A 25417-nucleotide genomic window follows, 5' to 3' on the forward strand; every position below is an offset into this window, starting at 1 on the left:
GATAATTATTAACAGACAAGTTCACATAGGGACTTGCCAGCCACATCTAAGCACACACAGCACAGCAAGGCACCTCTCAGCTGATCACCGGACAGCCACTCACTGACAGCTGGAAGTGACGGCTCAGTGCACACAACATGTTAAATTAAAAACACAGAGAACACAGCCAGAACAGGTATATAAATAAATAATACAATAACTACATACATAATTACATAACAAATAACTAAAATAAATAATCACAGAACACAGAAACAGAGAGTGACACTTTGTTCTGTGTGCTGATGGAAAAGGTTGGCGTGTCCGCAAACAGCAGCAGCTGCTGGGATCTGTCAACCTGCAAATCACAGCTGGAGAACACGTACCATGTTATGACGGACATGACGTTACAATTGTCCACCGTGAGGCACGTGTGGACAATTGTGTGGACAAAAGAGTCTGTTGCTCTATAAAAAAGCCCCAGTATTATTAGACGGTATTGCTTAAATTTTCATTGTTACGCAGATGATACCCAGCTTTATCTATCCATGAAGCCAGAGGACACACACAAATTAGCTAAACTGCAGGATTGTCTTACAGACATAAAGACATGGATGACCTCTAATTTCCTGCTTTTAAACTCAGATAAAACTGAAGTTATTGTACTTGGCCCCACAAATCTTAGAAACATGGTGTCTAACCAGATCCTTACTCTGGATGGCATTACCCTGACCTCTAGTAATACTGTGAGAAATCTTGGAGTCATTTTTGATCAGGATATGTCATTCAAAGCGTATATTAAACAAATATGTAGGACTGCTTTTTTGCATTTACGCAATATCTCTAAAATTAGAAAGGTCTTGTCTCAGAGTGATGCTGAAAAACTAATTCATGCATTTATTTCCTCTAGGCTGGACTATTGTAATTCATTATTATCAGGTTGTCCTAAAAGTTCCCTAAAAAGCCTTCAGTTAATTCAAAATGCTGCAGCTAGAGTACTAACGGGGACTAGAAGGAGAGAGCATATCTCACCCATATTGGCCTCTCTTCATTGGCTTCCTGTTAATTCTAGAATAGAATTTAAAATTCTTCTTCTTACTTATAAGGTTTTGAATAATCAGGTCCCATCTTATCTTAGGGACCTCGTAGTACCATATCACCCCAATAGAGCGCTTCGCTCTCAGACTGCAGGCTTACTTGTAGTTCCTAGGGTTTGTAAGAGTAGAATGGGAGGCAGAGCCTTCAGCTTTCAGGCTCCTCTCCTGTGGAACCAGCTCCCAATTCAGATCAGGGAGACAGACACCCTCTCTACTTTTAAGATTAGGCTTAAAACTTTCCTTTTTGCTAAAGCTTATAGTTAGGGCTGGATCAGGTGACCCTGAACCATCCCTTAGTTATGCTGCTATAGACGTAGACTGCTGGGGGGTTCCCATGATGCACTGTTTCTTTCTCTTTTTGCTCTGTATGCACCACTCTGCATTTAATCATTAGTGATTGATCTCTGCTCCCCTCCACAGCATGTCTTTTTCCTGGTTCTCTCCCTCAGCCCCAACCAGTCCCAGCAGAAGACTGCCCCTCCCTGAGCCTGGTTCTGCTGGAGGTTTCTTCCTGTTAAAAGGGAGTTTTTCCTTCCCACTGTAGCCAAGTGCTTGCTCACAGGGGGTCGTTTTGACCGTTGGGGTTTTACATAATTATTGTATGGCCTTGCCTTACAATATAAAGCGCCTTGGGGCAACTGTTTGTTGTGATTTGGCGCTATATAAAAAAAAATTGATTGATTGATTGATTGATTGCTGTCCTCACATGGAAATACATAAAAACATATATCACCTTTGCAATGGGTTGGAGCAACCGCACAGCGCGCACATGGGCAGGCTGTGCCAGGTGGAAAGGACCATCTGATCATGTGTACACTCAGCTCCCAATATGAATGTCACATCAGCTATGGCCCACATGACATGATGTCCTTCAGGGCACGGCTCGCTGGACACATGGGGCTGGTTGGACACATGGGGCCAGCAGATGTGGACATGAAAGGAGTGCACGGCTTCATTCGTGTCATTTCATGACTTGACGTCTATGACCATGGGTCATATACAGAGGATCAGAAGGATCATACTTGTATTGTCCCCTCGATGAGAGGCATTAATATTAGAAACTGCATTTTTTTTTTTTTTTTTTTTTGGGGTGTGGTTTTGTTTAGCCAACAGCAGTGGCGCAATGTGGTGCCACATGTTCCACGTGCTCGCACTGTGTTCGTGCATGAGCGCGCACAAAACCGTTGCCACGGTATTATGCACACCTGTCCAACGACATGTCCCTCCTGACAACAGGTGGAATGTTTCGTGGTTCCCCATTTTGTTTTTTGTTTGCGGATTCTCTGACGGCTTCTGCTTCTTTCACCCAATTTCATGTTAGGTGTGAAGGGGCCCGTAGCGAAGATGTCAGTGGAGTTTTCAGACCAGATTGTTTCATAAAAAGCTTGTAAAGTGAGAAAATGCCCAAAGAGTACACTTGCACTGATTTTTAAGCATAAGGGTGATGTGCAGAGCTCACAGATCTTCATCTCTTTTCAAAGAGGTGAAGAACTGTGAGCAGCAACATGGTTTAATGTCGAGAAAGTGCACTACAAATGCAATGTTAACTTTAAGAGTGCTGATGGAAAAGTACAGAGAAGGCCAAAGGAGTTACACTGTGTGTTTGTGGATTGAGAGAAAGCTTATTGTGGTATTGTATGAAGAAGTCTGGATTGTCAGAGAAGTATGTGAGGGTGGTGCAGTATAATTACAAGGACAGTGTGACCATGGTTGGATGTGCAGTAGAAATGGCAGATGCATTCAAGGTGGAGGTGGGATAAAAAACAGGACAATGTTTTTAATTTTGATAATTACATCCTAGGCAGGGATGATGGCCAAGTGTGCTTGGTTTAAGTGCAGAAGTCTCCGAGTTCAAACCCCACCCCTGCCACATTTCTCCATGTAATGTAGAGTTGCGTCAGCAAGGGAATCTGGTGTAAAACTTGTGCTAAGTCAACATGCAGCTCCACCTTAGATCTGTTGTGGTGACTCTGTGTTATGGCAAACCAGGAGCTGGAGACAGACTCAAAAGCAATGAGACCGATTTGGGGTGAAAATACTGTCTTAACAGTTTATTATGAATATGCTGAGAGTGTGGATGAGGTGGAGACCAGGAGGTGGAATCACGGGCGGATAGGTAATAGGTGCAGATAAACACGGGTGGTACCTGAGGACTGCAAAAGAGGGAAAAAAAACACAGTGATGAATGAACAGCCAAAAAACACCAAGGACATGCTAGGAACAATAACTTGAAACAGGAATGTTACAAGGAGGCCAGGTTACCACTTCCAGGGATAGAATGATCTGGTGTCTTCCTCCAGTTCAGCCCAGGCTTAAATAGGATGTCACTAATTGATACAAATGTAATGCACCTGCAGGCGTAGTCAGTCCGCTCCACTGTTAGGAAAACACAGAAGGGAGAGGAAGATGACCACAGAACCCAGACCGGTTCCCCAAATCACAACAGGACACCCCTCAATGGGAGCCCACAGGCAACCCACTCGGCCAGGATGAGTGTGATGGAAGTCCCAGATGATACCCTGGAGCACTCCTCAGGCTCAAAATGCTTCCAGTCCACCAGATACTGGAAGCCCCAACCCCGTGGCACACATCCAGGAGGCGCCACAAAGTCCAGGCCAGAAGGCCATCTACAATACGTGCGGTAGGAGGGAGCCCAGCCGGAGAACACAGAGGACTGGTCTGGACCGGCCACAGACAGGAGACATGAAAGACCAAATGGATCCAAAGAGTCCTTGGGAGGCAAAGGTGGATTGATGATCTGGTCCACCAGGAAAGGTCCCAGGAATCGAAGAGCCAATTTACAAGACTCTGCTTGAATAATGAGGTCCCATCTTATCTTAGGGACCTCTTAGTACCATATCACCCCAATAGAGCGCTTCGCTCTCAGACTGCAGGCTTACTTGTAGTTCCTAGGGTTTTTAAGAGTAGAATGGGAGAGCCTTCAGCTTTCAGGCTCCTCTCCTGTGGAACCAGCTCCCAATTCAGGTCAGGGAGACAGACACCCTCTCTACTTTTAAGATTAGGCGTAAAACTTTCCTTTTTGCTAAAGCTTATAGTTAGGGCTGGATCAGGTGACCCTGAACCATCCCTTAGTTATGCTGCTATAGACTTAGACTGCTGGGGGGTTCCCATGATGCACTGAGTGTTTCTTTCTCTTTTTGCTCTGTATGCACCACTCTGCATTTAATCATTAGTGATTGATCTCTGCTCTCTTTCACAGCATGTCTTTTTCCTGATTCTCTCCCCTCAGCCCCAACCAGTTCCAACAGAGACTGCCCCTCCCTGAGCCTGGTTCTGCTGGAGGTTTCTTCCTGTTAAAAGGGAGTTTTTCCTTCCCACTGTTGCCAAGTGCTTGCTCATAGGGGGTCGTTTTGACCGTTGGGGTTTTTCTGTAATTATTGTATGGCTTTTGCCTTGCAATATAGAGTGCCTTGGGGCAACTGTTCTTGTGATTTGCCGCTATATAAATAAAATTGATTTGATTTGATTTGATTTGATTTGATTTGATGGAGGACAGCTACATCTCCTCCCCGTGACGATAGAACGGGGCTGGGGTCTGATGACCATCTGCATGGCGACGAGCCTGGTCCCTGGATCCCAACAAGGCAGAATGGACTGCTGCGCAGACCCTGCGACAATGTCTGAGGTGTGCCGGGATGGAGGGCATGGCCAATTCCTCTTCTTGCTCCAGGAAAAGAGGCGGCTGGTAACCTATGGAGCATTCACACAGGGTTAGTCCAGTGGCCATGCATACCTGTGAATTGTGGGTGTATTCCATCGAGGTCAGGGGTTCACACCAGGCCACAGAGTCTTTGGCGGTGGTGCAGCGAAGTGTTGATTGACAGTTAGACTGGGGGTGGAACCCAGAAGACAGACTGACCATGGCCCCCAATGCTAAGCAGAATGCCTTCCAGATGTGGGATGTAAACTGGGGGCCATAATCTGACGCAATTTCCATTGGGATGCCATGTAGGCAGAAGACATGGTGGACTACGAGGTCAGCCATTTCCCGGGCCGTGGGGAGCTTGATGAGGGGGACGAAGTGCACCATTTTGTAGAACTGGTCAACAATGGTGAGGATCACTGTGTGAAGGCGGGAGGCCAGTGACAAAATCCAAACCAATATGTGAACAAAGGCAATGAGGAACTGAGGACAGAGGAGACCAGTGGGAAGTTGATGGGATGTCTTGTCTTGGGCACAAACAGAACAGGACAACACAAAATCTTTGCAGTCCACAGCCATAGAAGGCCACCAAAAATGTCTCTTGGGATGATCCAAAGTGCAATTTATTCTGGGAAGACAGGTGAATTTTGAGGAGTGACAGAATTGCAGTACCTGAGAAACCATGGTGGTTGGAATGAAGACCCAGCCTGGTGGTCCCCCACCTGGGTCCAGATGTTATTTCTGGGCATCTAAGATGCATTGTCTGATCTCCCAGGTGAGGGTTCCCACGATGTCGGAAGGATATACGAGGGCTGTCCGTAAAGTATAGGTCCTTTTTATTTTTTTCTAAAACTATATGGATTTCATTCATATGTTTTTACGTCAGACATGCTTGAACCCTCGTGCGCATGCGTGAGTTTTTCCACGCCTGTCGGTGATGTCATTCGCCTGTGAGCACTCCTTGTGGGAGGAGTCGTCCAGCCCCTCGTCGGAATTCCTTTGTCTGAGAAGTTGCTGAGAGACTGGCGCTTTGTTTGATCAAAATTTTTTCTAAACCTGTGAGACACATCGAAGTGGACATGGTTCGAAAAATTAAGCTGGTCTTCAGTGAAAATTTTAACAGCTGATGAGAGATTTTGAGGTGATTCTGTCGCTTTAAGGACTTTTCACGGTGTGAGACGTCGCTCAGCGCTCTCAGGCGGCGTCATCAGCCTGTTTCAAGCTTAAAACCTCCACATTTCAGGCTTTATTGATCCAGGACGTCGTGAGAGAACAGAGAAGTTTCAGAAGAAGTCGGTTTCAGCATTTTATCCGGATATTCCACTGTTAAAGGAGATTTTTTTAATGAAAGACGTGCAGGCGGATTGCAGCGTCGGCTCGCAGCCGCCGCGACGCTCCGCCACAGGAAAAACACCTCTGTTGGAAGCCTTGAGGACAAGTTGGAACATCTCCAGCTGATAAACAATTTCTCATATACTCACTCCACTGAAAGCCATCAAAAGCCGCCTGGATTTTACAAATGGTTATCAACACGGAGGTGTTTTTCCTGTGCCGCCGCGCCGCGTCGGCTGCGTCCCGACGCGCGGACCCGTCCGCACGTCTTTCATTAAAAAAAATCTCCTTTAACAGTGGAATATCCGGATAAAATGCTGAAACCGACTTCTTCTGAAACTTCTCTGTTCTCTCACGACGTCCTGGATCAATAGAGCCTGAAATGTGGAGGTTTTAAGCTTGAAACAGGCTGATGACGCTGCCTGAGAGCGCAGCGCGACGTCTCGCACCATGAAAAGTCCTTAAAGCGACAGAATCACCTCAAAATCTCTCATCAGCTGTTAAAATTTTCACTGAAAACCAGCTTAATTTTTCGAACCATGTCCACTTCGATGTGTCTCACAGGTTTAGAAAAAATTTTGATCAAACAAAGCGCCAGTCTCTCAGCAACTTCTCAGACAAAGGAATTCCGACGAGGGGCTGGACGACTCCTCCCACAAGGAGTGCTCACAGGCGAATGACGTCACCGACAGGCATGGAAAAACTCACGCATGCGCACGAGGGTGCAAGCATGTCTGACGTAAAAACATATGAATGAAATCCATATAGTTTTTGAAAAAAATAAAAAGGACCTATACTTTACGGACAGCCCTCGTATGGTCTGAGGTGTTGAGATCCATTTCTATGGAATACAGTCTGGAGAGAGTGTCCAGTTTTGTGTTCCTGGAGTCTGGTTTATAGGCAATGGAAAAGTTAAACCATCCTCAAAACAGGGCCCATCTGGTTTGACCGCCATTGAGTCTTTTGGCATTCTGAATGTAAGTGAGGTTTTTGTGATCTGTCTAGACTATGAATGGTATGGTAGACCCCTTCAGCCAGTGATGCTGCTCCTCCAAAGCCTCTTTAATAGGTAACAGTTTCCGGTTGCCGACTTCATAAGTAACCTCAGCTGGGGACAGGCGGCATTAAAAAATGCACAAGGGTGGAGATGCCTATCAACCCTGCTATGTGAAAGCACCACCTAGATCCTGCTATATGAGCTGTAAACCTCCACCATGAACTGGTGTCTAGGGTCTGGCTGCATGAGTATGGGTGAGGTGGTAAACCACTGTTTGAGTTGTGTGAGGGCCTGGGCCACGGCAGGTGTCCAACTAAAGGTGACCTTGGGGGAAGAGAGTGCTGTGAGGGCTGAGGCTACCTGACCAGTTACGAATGAATTGTGGAAATGGGGTATCATTGTAGCTGTTTGTGATTGGCGGGGGCTGGCCACTCAACCACAGCACAGATTTTCTCTGGATCAGAAGAGATCCCATGAGCAATGATGAATCCAAGGAATGATACTGAGGAGAGGTGAAAGACACACATCTCGGCCTTCACGAACAGTCCATTCTCCCACAGCCGCTGAAGGACCTGAAAAATGTGCGTCTGATGTTAAGCGAGGTTCTTGGAAAAAAATCAAGATGTCGTTGAGATAGGCGACCACAAATCAATGAAGAAAATTACTCAATACCTCATTTACAAGGGCCTGAAATCTTGCAGGAGCATTGGTCTGCCCGAAGGGTATGACCAGGTATTCAAAATGGACCAGAGGGCTTTTAAAGGCCATTTTCCATTCATCTCCATCTCTCACATGGACAAGGTGGCAGGCATTACGGAGGTCCAGTTTGGTGAAAATGGATGCTCCATGGAGGGGCTCAAATGTGGAGCTTAGGAAGAGAAGCAAATTGTTTTTTATGGCTATGTTATTGATACTTCGGTAATTGATGCTCGGAAGGAGGGTGTCATCCTTCTTCCCCACGAATAAGAAGCTGGCACCCACTGGAGAAGAAGAGGGTCTGATAATACCAGACTTCAGGGACTCCCGTATATACTGTTCCATCGATTCACATTCCCGGTGATTAAGATTGAATAACCTACTTGACGGTAAAGTGGAGCCGGGAAGCAAATTGATGGAACAGTCATACGGATGATGCAAGGATAGAGTCCGGGCCCTGTCTTTACTAAAAACAGGTGTGAGGTCATGATAGGCTGTGGGTACCTGAGAAAAATCTGGCAGGGTGTCTGCAGAGGATAGAATGGAGGTCTGGCTAATAGGAATAGTGGAAATTTGTTGCTGATGTTGATTGAGCATACCTCCCTGAGAGGAGAACACATGGTGGATAGATCCTGCCCCAGCTGAGTCCATGTTTGGCTTCAGACCTTTCTGTTATGGCGAACCAGTAACTGGAGACAGACTTAAAAGCAATGAGGCAGTTTTGGGTGTGAAAATACAGTTGTAAGAATTTATTGTAAATGTGCTGAGGGTGTGGATGAGGTGGAGACCAGGAGGTGGAATCACTGGCGGACAGGTCACAAATGCAAATAACCAGGTGGACCAGCGGAGCGGGTGGTGGCTGCGGACTGCAAAAGAGGGAAAAAAGACAGTGATGAATGAACTGCCAAAAACACCAAGGATACGCTAGGAACAATAACTTGAAACAGGAATGTTAAGGAGGCCAAGTTACCACTTCTAGGGATGGAAAGATCTGGCGGTGTCCTCCAGTTCAGCCCAAGCTTAAATAGGATGCTGCTAATTGACACAGGTGTGACGCAGCCACGGGTGTAGTCAGTCCGCTCCACTGGCATTAAAACACAGAAGGGAGGGGTAGATGAATACAGAACCCAGACCAGTTCCCCAGACCACAACAGTGTGAGTGAAAAAACAAGATAGCAGCTAAAGGGACTTTGTTTTTTGATAATTACAGCCTACAGCCTTTTGCACTCCACAGACCCAGTGAGCTTTCCCTAGCAGATCTTGCTCATGTCTTTGTTGTGTGTACACTGAAAAAAGAAAATAGTTGAACCAACATTAAAAAGCATTACAATTGGTAAAACCTGAATGAATTAAGTTGTTTGAACATAAGCTTGTAATTTAGATCAACTTTAACTTACAAACATAAGTTCAGTCAACATAATTCATTAGGTTTTACCAGTTGTAACACTTTTTCCAAGTTGCTTCTTTTTTCAGTGTACCCATAGTCACTGGATTTTGTTGCGGTTTCATCGTTCTCTGCTCTCAGCGTGCACGTATGAGCTAATGCTTTGTGCTGGCCACGACAGCTCTGCCATTAAAATAGGACCTGTTCTGTTGAACATCTCTATTTTTAGTTGCATATGCAGCTATGGGATAATGGATTAAAATGTTTACCATGTTTGCAGATGACATTTTGTTCTTAACAGACTACATGCATGCTTCAAAGCTGCTTTCACAGAGAGGAAGTTTCTTGTTATTATTAAAAGGAAATAATTATTAATGCGCAAGGACACTTAGTAATCTGTGTGTAATCCATCTTATTTTCTCTTCCCCCATCGTTGACCCCAGTTCACATTATCTCCAAAATGTCAGTGCACATGGGTCCAAGTTCTGAACAAAAGTAAACTTTCTGTTGTCAGGTTTGGCTCTCCATGAATCTCACATTTTCTGAATAGGAATATATTTCGTTTTAAGCTATCATTCTGGATGTACACAGCAGGTGTGAGGCGCCTGGATCGTGTTTGTTCAGTTGCGGCTCACTGTCTCAGCTGTTGTTTCTAAAAACAATGTTCTATTCATTTCAGGATGACTTATTGCCTCCATGTATCTCTGTAACCGACCAGGTCAGGTACATGAATAGTGCAACAGCTCACTCCACTTTTGTCCCACAAAAGATTCCGACTCATTCCTATTACAATGCTCACACAGTTACTTCTCTTTGCCTGGTGCATCCAGCACCCACATGCCTATTTTTGGAGTTTCTCTAAAGCCCCTCACCTTCTCTGAATTGTTGCTACACAGAGAGAAAGGGCCAAGGCTGCCGGGTGGAGATGCCACGGTGTCGACTCTGAGATCAGGACTGTCCCGGTCTATTTGTGACTGGGAAGCCTTACATGGCTGCAGGATCGAAGAGAGTCTCCGAAGTGATTTAGAACTGACATTTGCCATAGGGTCGGGCTGCATCACTGTCATTCACAATTGGCTTTTTATAGTCCATGAAGCTGTTGGTGCTAATGACAGCTTGCTGAAACAATCTTTCAAAATGAGTCCTTGAATTTCCACATCACATCCAAAGTAGAAAAGGGCTCATTTTCATCAGAACAAGAATAAATCTGAAAGTTTCTTCAAAATATACGTAGACTAACTAATCAGTACTAACCAGTGACCTAAGGCGACAACTCGATGTCTTTGGTACTAGGTCTCTTCAGAGGATCCTTGGGTAACACTGGAATAACTTTGTATCAAATGGGCGGCTAAGGAAGCTAAGAATAGGGGTATCAATTGCACTGTCAGGGTATGTCAGGTGCAACATTTTGCATATGTAGCCTGTTTCCTTGAGCATGATCCAGCACGCAGGTACCTCAGTGTTGAGGACCCTGGCAGCTGGAGAAGGACAAGGGCATGCCCAGGCTGCAGCAGATAGATGGTTACTTTCGAGAGGTACAGATGGGCTGGTTGCCACCCAGAGCAGGTCCACAGTGTGGTGGATGTGGTCATGTGCAGCACCAGTCCATGATCCCTGACTGGACCTACTATTTAGTTGAAAGACGAGCATTTGAAACAAAGTGCTTTATGTTTTACCTAATATAGGCCCATATCAGTGAAAAATGTGATTGGAAATCCCAAATCCACACATAAAGCAAACAAAAGCTGATGATTAACAAAAGATAATCCACCAACATGGAAACAACTGGAAGAAAAGTGAATTTTATTGCAAGTCAAACATTAGTAGGCAATTGTCAACCACAGACAAATTCACTATGTTGGGACGGCGAAGAATTTACTTGATCACCATCCACACGACAGAGCGGCCTAGAGAAAGAGAATGTGAAATCTAGGCTGCAGTTTTCCACAACACAGGTTGGTGACTGGAGCCTAGACTTTCTCTGTGCCTCTCCTCCATGAGGCTGTGACTGGTGAAGCAGCTCGTACATCCTTTAGATTTGTTACTGGTGCCTCACATACGTGTTTTTGCACATTGACTTGTCCCAATCTCAATTCTCTTTTGTACCCCTTCCACTTGGCCCTACCCCTACCCCTACGCCTACCCCTTTAAAACAAGGGGTAAGGTGAAGGGGTATGCCTCTAGCCCTATGAATTGAGACACCCCTCCACCTTAGGAGGAAAAAAAAAAACTGCCCGTGTCAAACTGCTGTCTTCACTGTTTGTTAACATGCAACTTGTTGCAGTAGCCTGTTTGCTTTTTTTTATTTTCTCACCTTTCTGTGTCAATGCAAAGAAATAGAAGAAGTCGCAGATCTCTTCGACGCATCGCAATCATGTCATGTTAATTAAGGTAATTAATTTGTAATTTATAATAATAATAATAATTAATAGTATTAATAATTAACTAATTAGTAATTAATCAATGTTAATAATACTACTAATAATTAATCAATAATAGTAATAATTAATATTATTTGATTGATCTTTAATTGATTGATTAGTAATGAATGAATGAATGAATGAATTAGTAATTAGAATAAATAAACACTTGAATTATATCAGTCTGTGTGCAATGAATGTATACAAGTTTCACTTTTTGAATGGAATGACTGAAATCAACTTTTTCATGATATTCTAATTATATGATCAGCACCTGTATGTATGTTATGGGCTGCATCTAGTTCTGTTAAGTTTATATTTCAAATTCTCCCATTTTTTGCATCCAGCCCTATTTCCTTTAGAAATTTCTTTGACAAATAATAGCAGTTTATTAGGACGTCAGGTTATGTGTTACACATATACATGTGTGTGTATATATTTTCCAACTTACTCCCATTGATGAAACTTCTCCTCATTTTCTGCCTCATTTTCTTGTTAGGAGCTGAGTGTGCTCAGGGCTCCCTGTTTCGTTACAAAACACACACGTGTTACAGACCTTGAAATCCAACAGCAGGGGTCGCTATTATCCAAAGATTTATGAACATACAAATTAACGTGCTTATCCTTTATCATGATTTTCTCCATTGTGAGATATAAAAGTGTTTTATCGTAGTGTTCATGTGTATGTGCATTATAACGCCTCAGTGCACTAGCAACGTTACGATATTCTTCAGAACGACAATATACGCAACATGCATCCAGCAGCATACACGTTGCTGTCGTAGACAACTGCCTGTAAAGTTTTTTGGCAAGTTATAACTAATTTGTAATGAAAGCGGCATTTGTGCGGCTCTTTCGGCGCCATGTTTGTTTTTCCAGAGACAGCAGTAAGCTCCTCCTACCCCTCCAAACGGAGTGTGCATCCAGATTCACTCCAAACGGAGGGGTTTGAATCCCTCCGCCTACCCCTCCGCCTTGCTCCAAAAAGAGAATTGAGACACCCCTCCGTCTCTCGTGCCTGCACAAAACAGAGGGTAAGGGGTAAGGGGAAGGACTGAGGGGTAGAATTGAGATTCAGCCTTGGTTTATGAGAATGACCTGCCGTGTGCAGGATTTTCATGCTGTGATGTACATGTTTATGACCTAATTTAAATTATCTACAGGGACTACATAGGAAGGAAGAAAGGAAGGAAGGAAAGAAGGGCTGCATTTCTATAGCACTTTCCCATCTAGTACATTCTTAAAGTGTTTTACAATGATGCCTAACATTTACTTCCCCAGCCAAAGCTAGTACCCATTTACAACTGAGTGTCAGGATTTGTCCCTGCTCAGGTCTTATTATGCTTTCCGTCTTTTCTTCATTGATTTCTTTTTATCTGCTTTTTTAATCATCTGTTTATTTTTCTTTTGTCACAGGTTTTAGTTTCTGTTTCTCACTATGGCCACATGTTGAGTGCCATTCTTGTTTAGTTCAATTTTGAGTCACTGTTTTTGATTGTTGTTTCATGATTGCTTCTGTCACTAGTTTTATTGGTCAGGTTTACCACGTTAGTCTTTGGTCGTATTATTCATGTCAGTTCCGTTATAGTTTCAGCTTTTGATTTTCTTGTTGCTTTCTCTTCAGTTATTTACATTTGTTGTCTAGTCTGATTCTTTTCATGTTTAGATTCAATGCAGCCTTTGGTTTTTAGTTCTTCTCTGTCTGGATATTTTAGTATTGTTTGTTTATGGTTTTTAGTCATGTCCATGCTAGCCTTGTTCTCTTTTACTCACACCCAGTTTCATTTGTATCACTGTCTCTCCCTCTGATCACTGCACTCTCTTGTCCTTCACCTGCACTTCCTCATGTCTGTTGGCCACGCCCCATTTTGTTAGTCATCTCCTCGCCCACTTGTTACCGCGCTCTCTTGCCTCACACAGTCTCTCATCTTTGTTTGACCACGCCCTCCTCCTGCCAGCTCACCACACCTGTTTCACATCACTACCTAATTAACCTCTGTGTATTTAAGCCCTGTGAGTTTTGTGTTCATTGCTAGTTCGTTGATGTTATATTGTCTGTCCCAGCTCTCTCGTTATAGTTTTTTGTTTCCACACCGTGCTTTACCTTGCCTGTTTTTCTGGACCTTGTTTTTTTGTCTCTGCCCATAAAACTCTGTTTGCTGTGCTCTTGAACCCTGCCTGTTTTTTGATGACGCCTTTCCTGAACTCTTGCCTGTACCTCTGCCACGCTGACTGCCAATCTGTGTACCGTACCTACTGCCTGAATTACTGATAAAGTCTTCTTATTCCATCACCTGTTTGGTGATGGAATGAGTCTGCATCATACATGCATGGGCATTCCACACTTTTGTGCTTTGTGGTGTAGATTGATTTACTAATGTTAGGACGGGCGGCGACCCGGCACCAGGAGCTGCTGGACCCACAATACAGACTCCCAGACATGGCTTGGGTGTGGATGTAATAATGGTCTTTATTCTAGGCTCAGGTGATCTGTCAGCGAGGCAGAGGTACAAGTAGGGTTAGGCTGAGACGCAGTCATGGGTGAGCAGGGCTCTGGGGCATGAGCAATCACAGACATCTGGGGTGAGGCAAGAGGCATAGTCAAGGAGAACAGAGCCGAAATCAGAACATGGCAATGCAAACTCAGGACTGTGATCAAAGGCTGGAAAGTGTACAGAGACAACAATCTGGCAGGGAAGTGAAGGACTGTGGGGTTTAAATGCATGTGGACTAATTAGGAAGTGAGATGAGGAACAGGTGGCATTAACGAGGTGCACACAAGGAAAGATCTAGAAAGGGGGCATGGCTAGTGAACAAAGATGATGCACAGGCAAGAATGTGAGGAGGGGAGTGCACAAACTACAGTGATGTAGGATACAAACATGTGTGAGCAAGTGCCAAGAGTGAGAATGAAGGAAAACACAGAGTGGACAGAAACAAAGTGAAAGACAGACACAAGGCAGGTGCAGAGACGTGAAGTGAGAACATAATCGGTTGGGTGAGAGGGAAACAGGGAACTATGAACCGAGGCTGAGGACAGAATAAAATGTAACAATGAATAGGAACATAGAATCGGACATGAAGAAGAGAACTAAAATTGGAACAGAAAATAATATGCATGAAAAAAACTGCACGAGAACTGATTAGAGAATACATAGAAAATAAATACTGAAGCAAAACTGAACTGGCATGTAGGTGCATGTGCGCATTGTATTTTGATACATATGAACTCTGCCACATAACTGAACGTGTTCACGTGCTGAGAATGAAAAATAAAAAATTGAATCTCCTAGTTCAGACATTAAATTACTGTTCCATCCATGGTATTTCAGCAAACCTATGAATAATTATGCTGCTTTCTGCAGGTGGAACACACACAGAGAACTGTTCTCTGGATTCCACCAGTGTTCATGCACTGTGCGTCCCGTGCACAGACTTCAATATATGTGCCTCTGTGTTTTGTGGACAAAGTGTAACATGTTAATGACAGTAATGATCAGGTTTCTCAAACTTATTTTGTACTCAGCACAGAACTATGGTCCACCTCTTATCTATGGAGATACAATAATTTGTCATAAAAAATCATTTTCCCTGGCACCACTATAATTTTATTGCTTAGCATTTAAATAAGGAATAAAGACAAGGTACCAACAGGCCCCAAAGGTGGAAACCTCTGCTGTGAGGGAGGCAAAGCAGCGGGTGTGGGAGGATTTTAGAGTAACCATGGAGAAGGACTTTCGCTCGGCACCAACGTGCTTCTGGCAGACCGTGAGGAGGGGAAAAAGGGAAACCATCCAAGCTGTCTGCAGTAAGGATTGACCTCAACTGAGTAGGTAATTGGATGCTGGAAGGAACACTTTGAGGAACTCTGCATCAGACTGGAGCAACCTCTATAGTATCATCATCAATTTTCCTGGTGGAAGTCACTGAGGTAGTCAAACAACTCCGCACTGGCAAAGCCCTGGGGGTTGATGAGATTCGTCCAGAAATGCTGAAGGCTCTGGGTGTGGAGGGATTGTTTGGGATGAGACGCCTCTTCAACATTGTGTTGAGGTCTGGGACAGTGGCCTAGGGAGTGGCAAACTGGGTTGGTGGTGCCCATATTTAAAAAGGGAGACCAGAGAGTGTGTGCCAATTACAGGGGCATCACACTACTCAGCCTCCCTGGTAAATTCTACTCCAGGGTGCTGAAAAGGAGAGTTCGGCCAATAGTCAAACCCTCCAGTGTGAATTCAAATTCACACTGTCTGGAAACAACTTAGAATTTCAACCCCTGATGGGTAGAAATTCAAGGGACCAGATGCCTTGACCTACATTTGGTAGTGATGTCAAAGATCATGTGGGGCTTCCCCTGAGCTTCACGAGGATGCTGGGAAGGACACAGCAACACAGCCAATCAGAGTAAAGAAAGGCAGCGTGACGTCAGTTGGCTCGCTCAAACAAAATAAACCAAGATGGCAGAAAATTCCAAAACAGCTTATTTCTATGTAAATGTAATATGTTTCTCATATGGTTGGTAAAATTTAGCAGGAAATAATCTTCTAAATCTAAACACTCTTTTTTAAACACTAGATAACACATCTGAAGTGATTTACAAACATCTTATGGATGTTAGCGTGAATGCCCAAGGAACGTGCATCATGCAAGTGGGTCAGGTAATCACAAATCCTCGCGCATGCACGCACTTGCTTCCTCCTTCAGTTCATGTGCACGACGGCGTTAGAAGGAAAAGACCATATTCACCACATTTTAAGTTCCATATTCCGACAGACTCTGAAAAAGATAAGAGATTTGGGGTGAAGTGTGCTGTCTCCTCTGTAAATCCAAGCCACTACTTTCAAAGAAAAGCTCTGAAACTTCATTATCAGACATAACCACATTTGTTTCCTTCTATCTGTCTGTTTCTGTTTTGCTCTTAACTACATCACACGCAGAGAAATGCAGTGAATTGCCGAGTGAGATGTATTCCGGAAATGCACCTGTTTCCTCGCTTTGGGAGAGGAATAAAAACATCAGAAACCACAAATTATGAGTGCATGTGTGCAGGGAGACACATGTTGTGTTGCTAACTGGGATATTAAAACACATGTGACATGTCCTTTAATCAAGGGCGCAATTTAGAACTAGAATTTGGGGGGACAAAGTGCGAGGCGCGCAGGGCCGAAGCCCATAGGCCGGTGGTCTGGGGGCCGATTTAGGCCTTCAGAAGCCAGCGGTTTCTAGATAAGCTCAGATGCATTCTGAGCATCCAGAACAGTAATTTTAATGTTTTGAGAAGACCATAAAGTGGACACCATTTGACTTATGCAATTTGAAACTGTGGATATAAGTACTTTATTCTGAGAATAGCCAGCATTGATTTTATTAACATCCTGGTGTAAATAAGGTATCACCACATGTGTAGAATTCAAAAAGAATGATAGGTTGAGTTTTCATTAAAAAAAACAACTGCAATGTGGTAAAATGTATTCATAAATATGAAAGAACAGGCTCTTAATAATTATTAACTATCGCATACTGTATTTTTTTTTCTCAAGATTTGTTTTTGCATAAGTTTGAAAAAACAACAGATCGTAAGTTTAGGATAAATTACTTATCATAAATTTAATTTTCGAAGTGACACTAATAACAACACTCATACTGAACATAATTTCGCTTGCATAGACTGATTTTGGAGATCAAGCAATAATTGCAGATGGGCTTTCTGAGGTCCCAGATAGCTTTTCTGATTTCCTTTTCTAACTTTCAGAATTGAGTAAATTAGCATATGGACCATTGATACTTATGTGTAGACACTAGTCCCTAGAGGCAACTATTTTTGGTTTCAAATCTGGGCAAATGCAGTCCCAGAAAATTCCGAATGTGACAAACAAGAAACAGGTGTTGTAAACAAGTCAATGTTGCTAAAAATACAAATTTGCAGAAACAAAGATACTATTCTGACATGGTTTTGCACATAAGACTGGCATAGCATGTTTCAAGTACACACATATATGTCAGAAGGTGGGCGGGACATACCATATTCTGTCCCCCCGGTTGAAAAGGTGGGGGGGACGTGTCCCCCCTATCCCCCACCAAATTGCGCCCATTCCTTTAATTAATCTCTGATTCAGATTGACAGTTGTCACATCATATTCACTGTGTTATCTCAGCACCACAACCAAGGTGTAGGCATAAGTCAGATGTTGGCCCTGTGGCATGATGGTGGCAGTGCTTATGCCCAGATTGTGTGGCAGGAAATGGACTTGTATTGACTGGAAATGGAAATGTCTCGTACATTTTAGTTTTCTGAAATCACTTGAGCTAAAATGTGTTTGTTTCCAAGTCCACTCATTTTTCTGTTGGGTGTCTTTGCCGTCACTGCATTTTAAAGTCTGGTCGATAATGTGGAATAAATAAATGAATAAATTTGGAGAGTGATGTGATTTTTGTGAATTGGCCCCAAACCCCAACACAATGGAGCTAAAATGGAACAATAAAGATGTGCTCGTAGCATCAAGTTTTAGCTTTAATTCAAGGCCTTCAACAAAAATGTTGCATTAAGCATGAATGAGTTTTGACCATTTGTGTCCACAGTCCCTCCATTTTCCCTTAAGTCACTGAACAAACAATATGAGAATTATTATTATCTTTAGACATGTCTGGGGATGGATACATGTACATTTCCATGTCACTTCATTTCTATCAGTCATTAAGAATTACAAATGTATGGTAAATATTTCTGGAGTAGGCAGTTCTCAAAAACTGAGTGCAAGAAGGAACCTAGTGAAGGAAGCCATCAAGACAACTCTGAAGGAGATAAAGCCTTCTGTGGATCTGTTTGGAGAAACTGTGCATCATGCAAATTTAGCCTATTTCCATCAGAAGTCACAGTTTTATGATGGAGTGGAACAGAGAAGGACTTAGTTTCCAAAAAACAGATCATATCTAGGCTCTAGTTTCCCGTGCGCCCTGCAGGAAGCTGGAGCTAAAATTTGACATCTTATTTTTAAGAACATCCTTCTCTGCTCCGTCCATGTGGTTTGTGTCTGTGTTGATAAGTGTTTTTTTTGTTTTTCGTGCTTGCCCTGTAGCTGGAAGAGGAGCTGCTGGGCCTGCAGAAGAAGTTGAAAGGAGTGGAGGATGAACTCGACAAATACTCAGAGTCGCTGAAGGACGCCCAGGAGAAGCTGGAGCAGGCTGAGAAGAAAGCAACAGAGGTGAGTGACCCGGCAACCACCCGATGCCACCCGACAACTACAGGGGTGGCCAAGTTCGGTCCTCGAGAGCTACCTTCCTGACACTCTTAGTTGTCTAACACACCTGAATCCAATGAAAGGCTCATTAGAAGTCTAGTCTTTCATTGGATTCAGGTGTGTTGGACAACTAAGAGTCTCAGGAAGGTAGCTCTTGAAGACCGAACTTGGCCACACCTGTGTTAAGACAACTTCAGGCACCAGAGTGGTTTGATATCAGTTTTTGAACAGTTCATAGCTATTCTTGTTACTGTTGGGTCCATAAGTATTTGGACAGTGATGCAGTTTTTGCTAATAGGCTCCCGTAAACCACCATGCTGACGATAAAATGAAACAGTTAAGATGTGCTTATAGTACTATAGGCTTTTAGCTTCAATTCAAAGGATGTTTGTTACAGAAAATTTCACATTAATCATTCAGGAATTATGACCATTTCATACAGAGTCCCTCCGTAAACACAATATGAGGTGCAGTAAGAAACCACAGTCCAGTCGGGTACAAACTCCAGGTCTAGAGAAACTATCTTAATCAGTGGCAGGCAAGAAACCATTTGAGATAATGTGCATATTTTTTTATGGTGGAAGGAAAGCAGAGGACTTGGTGGATACTCAAGTAAACACCAGAGGAACATACAGATTACACACAGAAAGGATTGTAGAGCACTTTACCACTTTGGATTGATTTCGCCTTTCACATCCATTTTAGCTCTTCTTTAGCACCTGGTCATTCTTGAGCTTCTTGTGCTCCTTCTTCCTGACACTGCCGTGACTTGGGATTGCTCCATCTGTCACAACTGACTTCTTCTGCTCTTGATCAATCTCCATCAGCACTTGCTTGTCACTTTGTAACCTGCCTCACAGGACCTTTTCTCTGCCGTTTTCAAACTCCTTTGTTGCTGTCTCCCATTTGGAATTATGGACTTGTAATGTGTTGGACTGTATCGGGGGCGTCTTTGCACAGCCTGCGTCTTGGGTCCTGTCTACTGATATCGACCTCTGCATCTATTGGTCTGGTGTTGATCGCCTGTTCTTGCACTGCGTGATCAGAGCCTTTGTGTTATCCTTTAATCCAGCCATTTCTAGCCACTACTACATTTTCCTGAGATCATCCACTTTTTCTGTTGAGACACCACCGTCTGTTCCTTGCTGCCTGAGGTAGCAACTGAGCAATTTGTTCCAGGTGGCAACTTTCCTAATGTGCTTCTTAATTCATCCTATGGTGCTCATTAACCTGCAGCTCCCATCTTTTCCACAGCTGTACAGTCTCAGGACTTACAGATGTGGTCAGATGTTTACATACACTCATCATGGACACACATGGCACAGTAATTTGGGGCTTTTAATGATGTCTTTTGCCACTGTGGAATGATAGTACAGCATACATCATGAATGCCTTTAAAAAGCAAGATCTGGGTGGACAAGTTTGACTTTATTTTGGATCTTCTCTAATCCACACAAGGTCAAAGTTATACATACAGGTTCAGATGTTATGGTTCAAAGTCCGGACGGAACCAGACCATTACAGGTGCTGGACTTAAATGCTGGGAGCAAGGATCAGAACTGGTTGTGAATGAAAAGAGATTTATTTACAATAAACATATAAACAATGCTGCGCTGCTTAGATGACCTGCTGAGCCAAAACAGGGCCCGCTTGTAGCAGTGGGAGCACTGGGAGCTGCAGTGCACACATAGACAGACTTGGAAGTCTGAGAACAAACTGGAATCCTGGGTTATATGGGAACTGTATCCGGAGCCAGGTGGGCACACAGAGCCAAGGATGGGAACTACAACCCCTGGCAAAAATTATGGAATCACCGGCCTCGGAGGATGTTCATTCAGTTGTTTAATTTTGTAGAAAAAAAGTAGATCACAGCCATGACACAAAACTAAAGTCATTTCAAATGGCAACTTTCTGGCTTTAAGAAACACTATAAGAAATCAGGAAAAAAAAAAATTATGGCAGTCAGTAACGGTTACTTTTTTAGACCAAGCAGAGGGAAAAAAATATGGAATCACTCAATTCTGAGGAAAAAATTATGGAATCATGAAAAACAAAAGAATGCTCCAACACATCACTAGTATTTTGTTGCACCACCTCTGGCTTTTATAACAGCTTGCAGTCTCTGAGGCATGGACTTAATGAGTGACAAACAGTACTCTTCATCAATCTGGCTCCAACTTTCTCTGATTGCTGTTATCAGATCAGCTTTGCAGGTTGGAGCCTTGTCATGGACCATTTTCTTCAACTTCCACCAAAGATTTTCAATTGGATTAAGATCCGGACTATTTGCAGGCCATGACATTGACCCTATGTGTCTTTTTGCAAGGAATGTTTTCACAGTTTTTGCTCTATGGCAAGATGCATTATCATCTTGAAAAATGATTTCATCATCCCCAAACATCCTTTCAATTGATGGGTTAAGAAAAGTGTCCAAAATATCAACGTAAACTTGTGCATTTATTGATGATGTAATGACATCCATCTCCCCAGTGCCTTTACCTGACATGCAGCCCCATATCATCAATGACTGTGGAAATGTACATGTTCTCTTCAGGCAGTCATCTTTATAAATCTCATTGGAACGGCACCAAACAAAAGTTCCAGCATCATCACCTTGCCCAATGCAGATTCGAGATTCATCACTGAATATGACTTTCATCCAGTCATCCACAGTCCACGATTGCTTTTCCTTAGCCCATTGTAAAATACTAGTGATGTGTTGGAGCGTTCTTTTGTTTTTCATGATTCCATAATTTTTTCCTCAGAATTGAGTGATTCCATATTTTTTCCCTCTGCTTGGTCTAAAAAAGTAACTGTTACTGACTGCCACAATTTTTTTTTTTCCTGATTTCTTATAGTGTTTCTTAAAGCCACAAAGTTGCCATTTGAAATGACTTTAGTTTTGTGTCATGTGTGTGATCTGCTTTTTTTCTACAAAATTAAACAACTGAATGAATATCCTCCGAGGCCGGTGATTCCATAATTTTTGCCAGGGGTTGTAGGAGAATCGAGCAGAGAAGAGGTGAGTGACTGCACTTGTAACACTGAAGCCTTTAACAACCAACAGTTCACAGAAGGCTCAAAACAGGAATGTTCACAGTCCTGGGAATAATGTTTAGGAAATAAGGTTTGCTGTTCAGGAATCGTTCACAGTACACGAGGTATCTTCAGAGGTTAGAGGTCAAGTGCTGCGCATCTTGTGATGCAGTTCCAATTAAGCAGGACTTGACTTTAGAAATGACTTGGAAAGTTCTTAGTGGTTCAATATCAGAGTTCATACAGTTTTTGGAAACAGTTCTTCTCTTGGTACTAGTTCTTGGAACATTTCATAGACAGGAGTTGCATGAGAGCGGAATCCCACAGAACATGAAGGAACTTAACTGAAGTGTGGCAGAGCTACGTGCTCTGTAGCGGAGAGTCAGAGTTCCACAGTGACGTGGTGCAGATAGTCATGGAGTCAGGAGCATATGCGACATGGGAGCCGTGCAGGAGAGTGTCTGGAAACACCAGGGAAATTAACAAGTTCTAATATGGGAATTAGAGTTGGCCAGGTTACCTTGAAACGAGCTGCAAAAAGCTCAGATGTCAGAGCACATGGAAGTGGCAGGAAAGATGAGGTCAAGGTCATGGAAGCTTCACAATCAGGTTGCAATGCAAGAATCTGGCTTCATGGCATGGAAAACCAAGAATCTGGCCGTGAATAAGCTGAAAGCCTGGGTTTAAGTAACCCGCTGCTGATGAGCCGCTCATGCATGTCACTTGTGTGGTGGTGATGAGCAGCAGGTGTTCTTTGGTTCTGCAGCGCACCATCTGGGGCGAAAACTTGCAAACTACACACAAGGTTAAAAAAAAGGAAAGGAGAGAGAGGCAGACAAAGGCAAACCATGACATCAGACATACGGTGTATCTGGAAAGTATTCACAGTGCTTCACTTTTTTCAAATTTTCCTAGAAAAAATAGAAGAAATTACATGTATAACAGGGTCAATTATACAGCAGGAATATGCATGTGTCAAATATGTTTTACATTAGTTATTGTTACAATTACACAAAGTCTGTGTAAGATTTTAACCTTTTATTTTTATTTATTTTAGTTCATACGCGACCTCCGAGTCTGATGTGGAACTTTAATTTGCGTTTGTCCCACTACGTTCACATTATAATGTGACGCTGCCCTCTATAAATAGTGTTTTTGAGCCTTTTCCTCTCCCCTTTTGTTACTGATCTTTGTGAAAGAGTTAAGTTGTCTTAAGTCAGGAGGGAATTTCTGTTTTTAGTTTCTTTTATTGCATTTTTGAGTTCACTGGTTAGTTTAGACTTGTTATAAAGTGCCTATGATATGCTGAAACTTATGGCTGTCGCTTAGTAATTTGTGTAGGGGCATGTCATATGGAAGTCAGTGACCGGAGGATTTTTATTTTTATTTTACTGTTTTGTCATGTATGTTATATTCTGTTTATTTAATGTGTTATGGTCCCTTTTTGTTACTGATCTCTGTGGGAGAGGGGCATGTCGTATGGAAGTCACTGACTGGTTACACATAAGTATTCACAGCCTTTGCCATGGAGCTCAAAATTGAGCTCAGTTGCATCCTGTTTCCACTGATGATCCTTGAGATGTTTCTACAGCTTCATTGGAGTCCACCTGGGGTAAATTCAGTTGGTTGGACATGAGTTGGAAAGACATGCACCTGTCTACATATAAGGTCCCACAGTTGACAGTCAAGCATGAAGTCAAAGGAATCGTCTGTAATCAATCATGTCCGAGACATCATTGTCTCAAGGCACACGTCTGGAGAAGAGCACAGAAGCATTTCTGCTGCTTTGAAGGTCCCAATGAGTATAGTAGCCTCCATCATCTGTAAATGGAAGAAATTTGGATCCACCAGGACTCTTCCTAGAGCTGGCCGCCCGTCTAAACTGAGCGATCAGGGGTCAACAGCCTGAATAGTCAGGGAGGTGACCAAGAACCCGATGGTCACTCTGTCAGAGCTCCAGCATTCCTCTGTGGAGAGAAGAGAAGTTTCTAGAAGGACAACCATCTCTGCAGCAATCCACCAATCAGGCATGTATGGTAGAGTGACCAGACGGAAGCCACTCCTTAGTAAAAGGCAGAGGTGGGAGTAAGTCAGTGTCAAGTCATTCTCAAGTCATGAATCAGCAAGTCCCAAGTCAAGTCTCAAGTCATAATAACCACCAAGTGTTTGACAACTGACTTGAGACTTGACTTGGGACTTGCTGATTCATGACTTGAGAATGACTTGACACTGACTTACTCCCACCTCTGGTAAAAGGCACATAGCAGCCCACCTGGAGTTTGCCAAAAGGCACCTGAAGGACTCTCAGATCATGAGAAACAAAATTCTCTGGTCTGATGAGACAAAGATTGAACTCTTTGGTGTGAATGTCAGGCATCATGTTTAGAGGAAACCAGGCACCGTCCCTACAGTGAAGCATGGTGGTGCTGTGGGGATGTTTTGCTGCAGGACAATGATCCCAAACACACATCTAAACTGGTTGTGAATTGATAAAGCAGGCTAACATTAAGCTTCTGGAAAGGTCTTTCCAATGACCCAACCTCAATCCTATGAAAAATTTATGGACTACACTGACAAGCCGGGTCTGTGCCACGACGCCAACCACTTTAAATAAACTCTACCAGTTCTGGTAAGACGAGTCATCAAATATCCAGCCAGAAGCTTGGTCGAGCTGCAGTTTGCTAGCTAGCTAGCTAGCTAGCTAGCTAGCTATCTATCTATCTATCTATCTATCTATCTATCTATCTATCTATCTATCTATCTATCTATCTATCTATCTATCTATCTATCTATCTATCTATCTATCTATCTATCTATCTATCTATCTATCTATCTATCTATCTATCTATCTATCTATCTATCTATCTATCTATCTATCTATCACTTTAAGGCTTAATGTTTCTGTCCTTCAAACCTTCATCAACTGTTCCGGTGGAAACCGGCAGGGTTACTGCTGACAGCTGCAGCAGGCGCTGTACTAATCTGTGATGTACAGTATCAAGTTCTACTAACATCATAAAACCTGTCAACACCTTGATGTAAACTCCATCTATTCCAAACCAATTTAGTGCGACTGGAGTGTGTGTGTATATGGTTTCCTGAGTTGCAGCTCAGCACTGGTGTGTATAGATGCTGCTGCTCTTTTGCTTGATTTAAAAAGACCCGTGTCCATCTTGTACCCTGGACTGTGATCACGATTGACAACAATCAGTGTGCTGAACTGTGCTGGAGTACTTCTGTCCACATGGTGAGGGGCTGTGCCATGATGATCTGTATTTCTGCAGCAGAACCATCACAAAAATGCACCATCTTGTTTATTTGGAAGAGATAGGTTGTTTAGTGTAAACACAGGGGACATCAGAGAAAAAGTGGATCCGAACTGGTCTTTTTACAGAATTCAGACAAGAGTGGGACCATATGTACACCGGCAGAGTTAAAACTAACACCGGCAGTGTTAACACTACCAGTGTTCGTTTTACACTGGTGATTTTACTGTGTACAAACTCTAAATAATTAATGTTGATGATTTTGATTATGTTTTAAGTTTGTGTGCTCAAAAATAAATTATTGTGGCTTA

The 25417-nt window shown here is 43.1% G+C and overlaps 1 protein-coding gene across 5 annotated transcripts in view; it reads left to right on the plus strand.

The window, feature by feature from the left end:
- Positions 1 to 25417, plus strand: part of tpm2 (tropomyosin 2 (beta)) — a 108742-nt gene that overhangs the window by 25034 nt on the left and 58291 nt on the right. For all 5 annotated transcript variants that reach the window (XM_034191617.1, XM_034191618.1, XM_034191616.1 and 2 more), the window contains exon 2: positions 18643 to 18768. In XM_034191617.1, the coding sequence (XP_034047508.1) occupies positions 18643 to 18768 (126 nt within the window). The remainder of the gene's footprint in view (positions 1 to 18642; positions 18769 to 25417) is intronic.

Source organism: Thalassophryne amazonica, chromosome 17 (assembly GCF_902500255.1).
Source record: "Thalassophryne amazonica chromosome 17, fThaAma1.1, whole genome shotgun sequence".
Taxonomy (NCBI): domain Eukaryota; kingdom Metazoa; phylum Chordata; class Actinopteri; order Batrachoidiformes; family Batrachoididae; genus Thalassophryne; species Thalassophryne amazonica.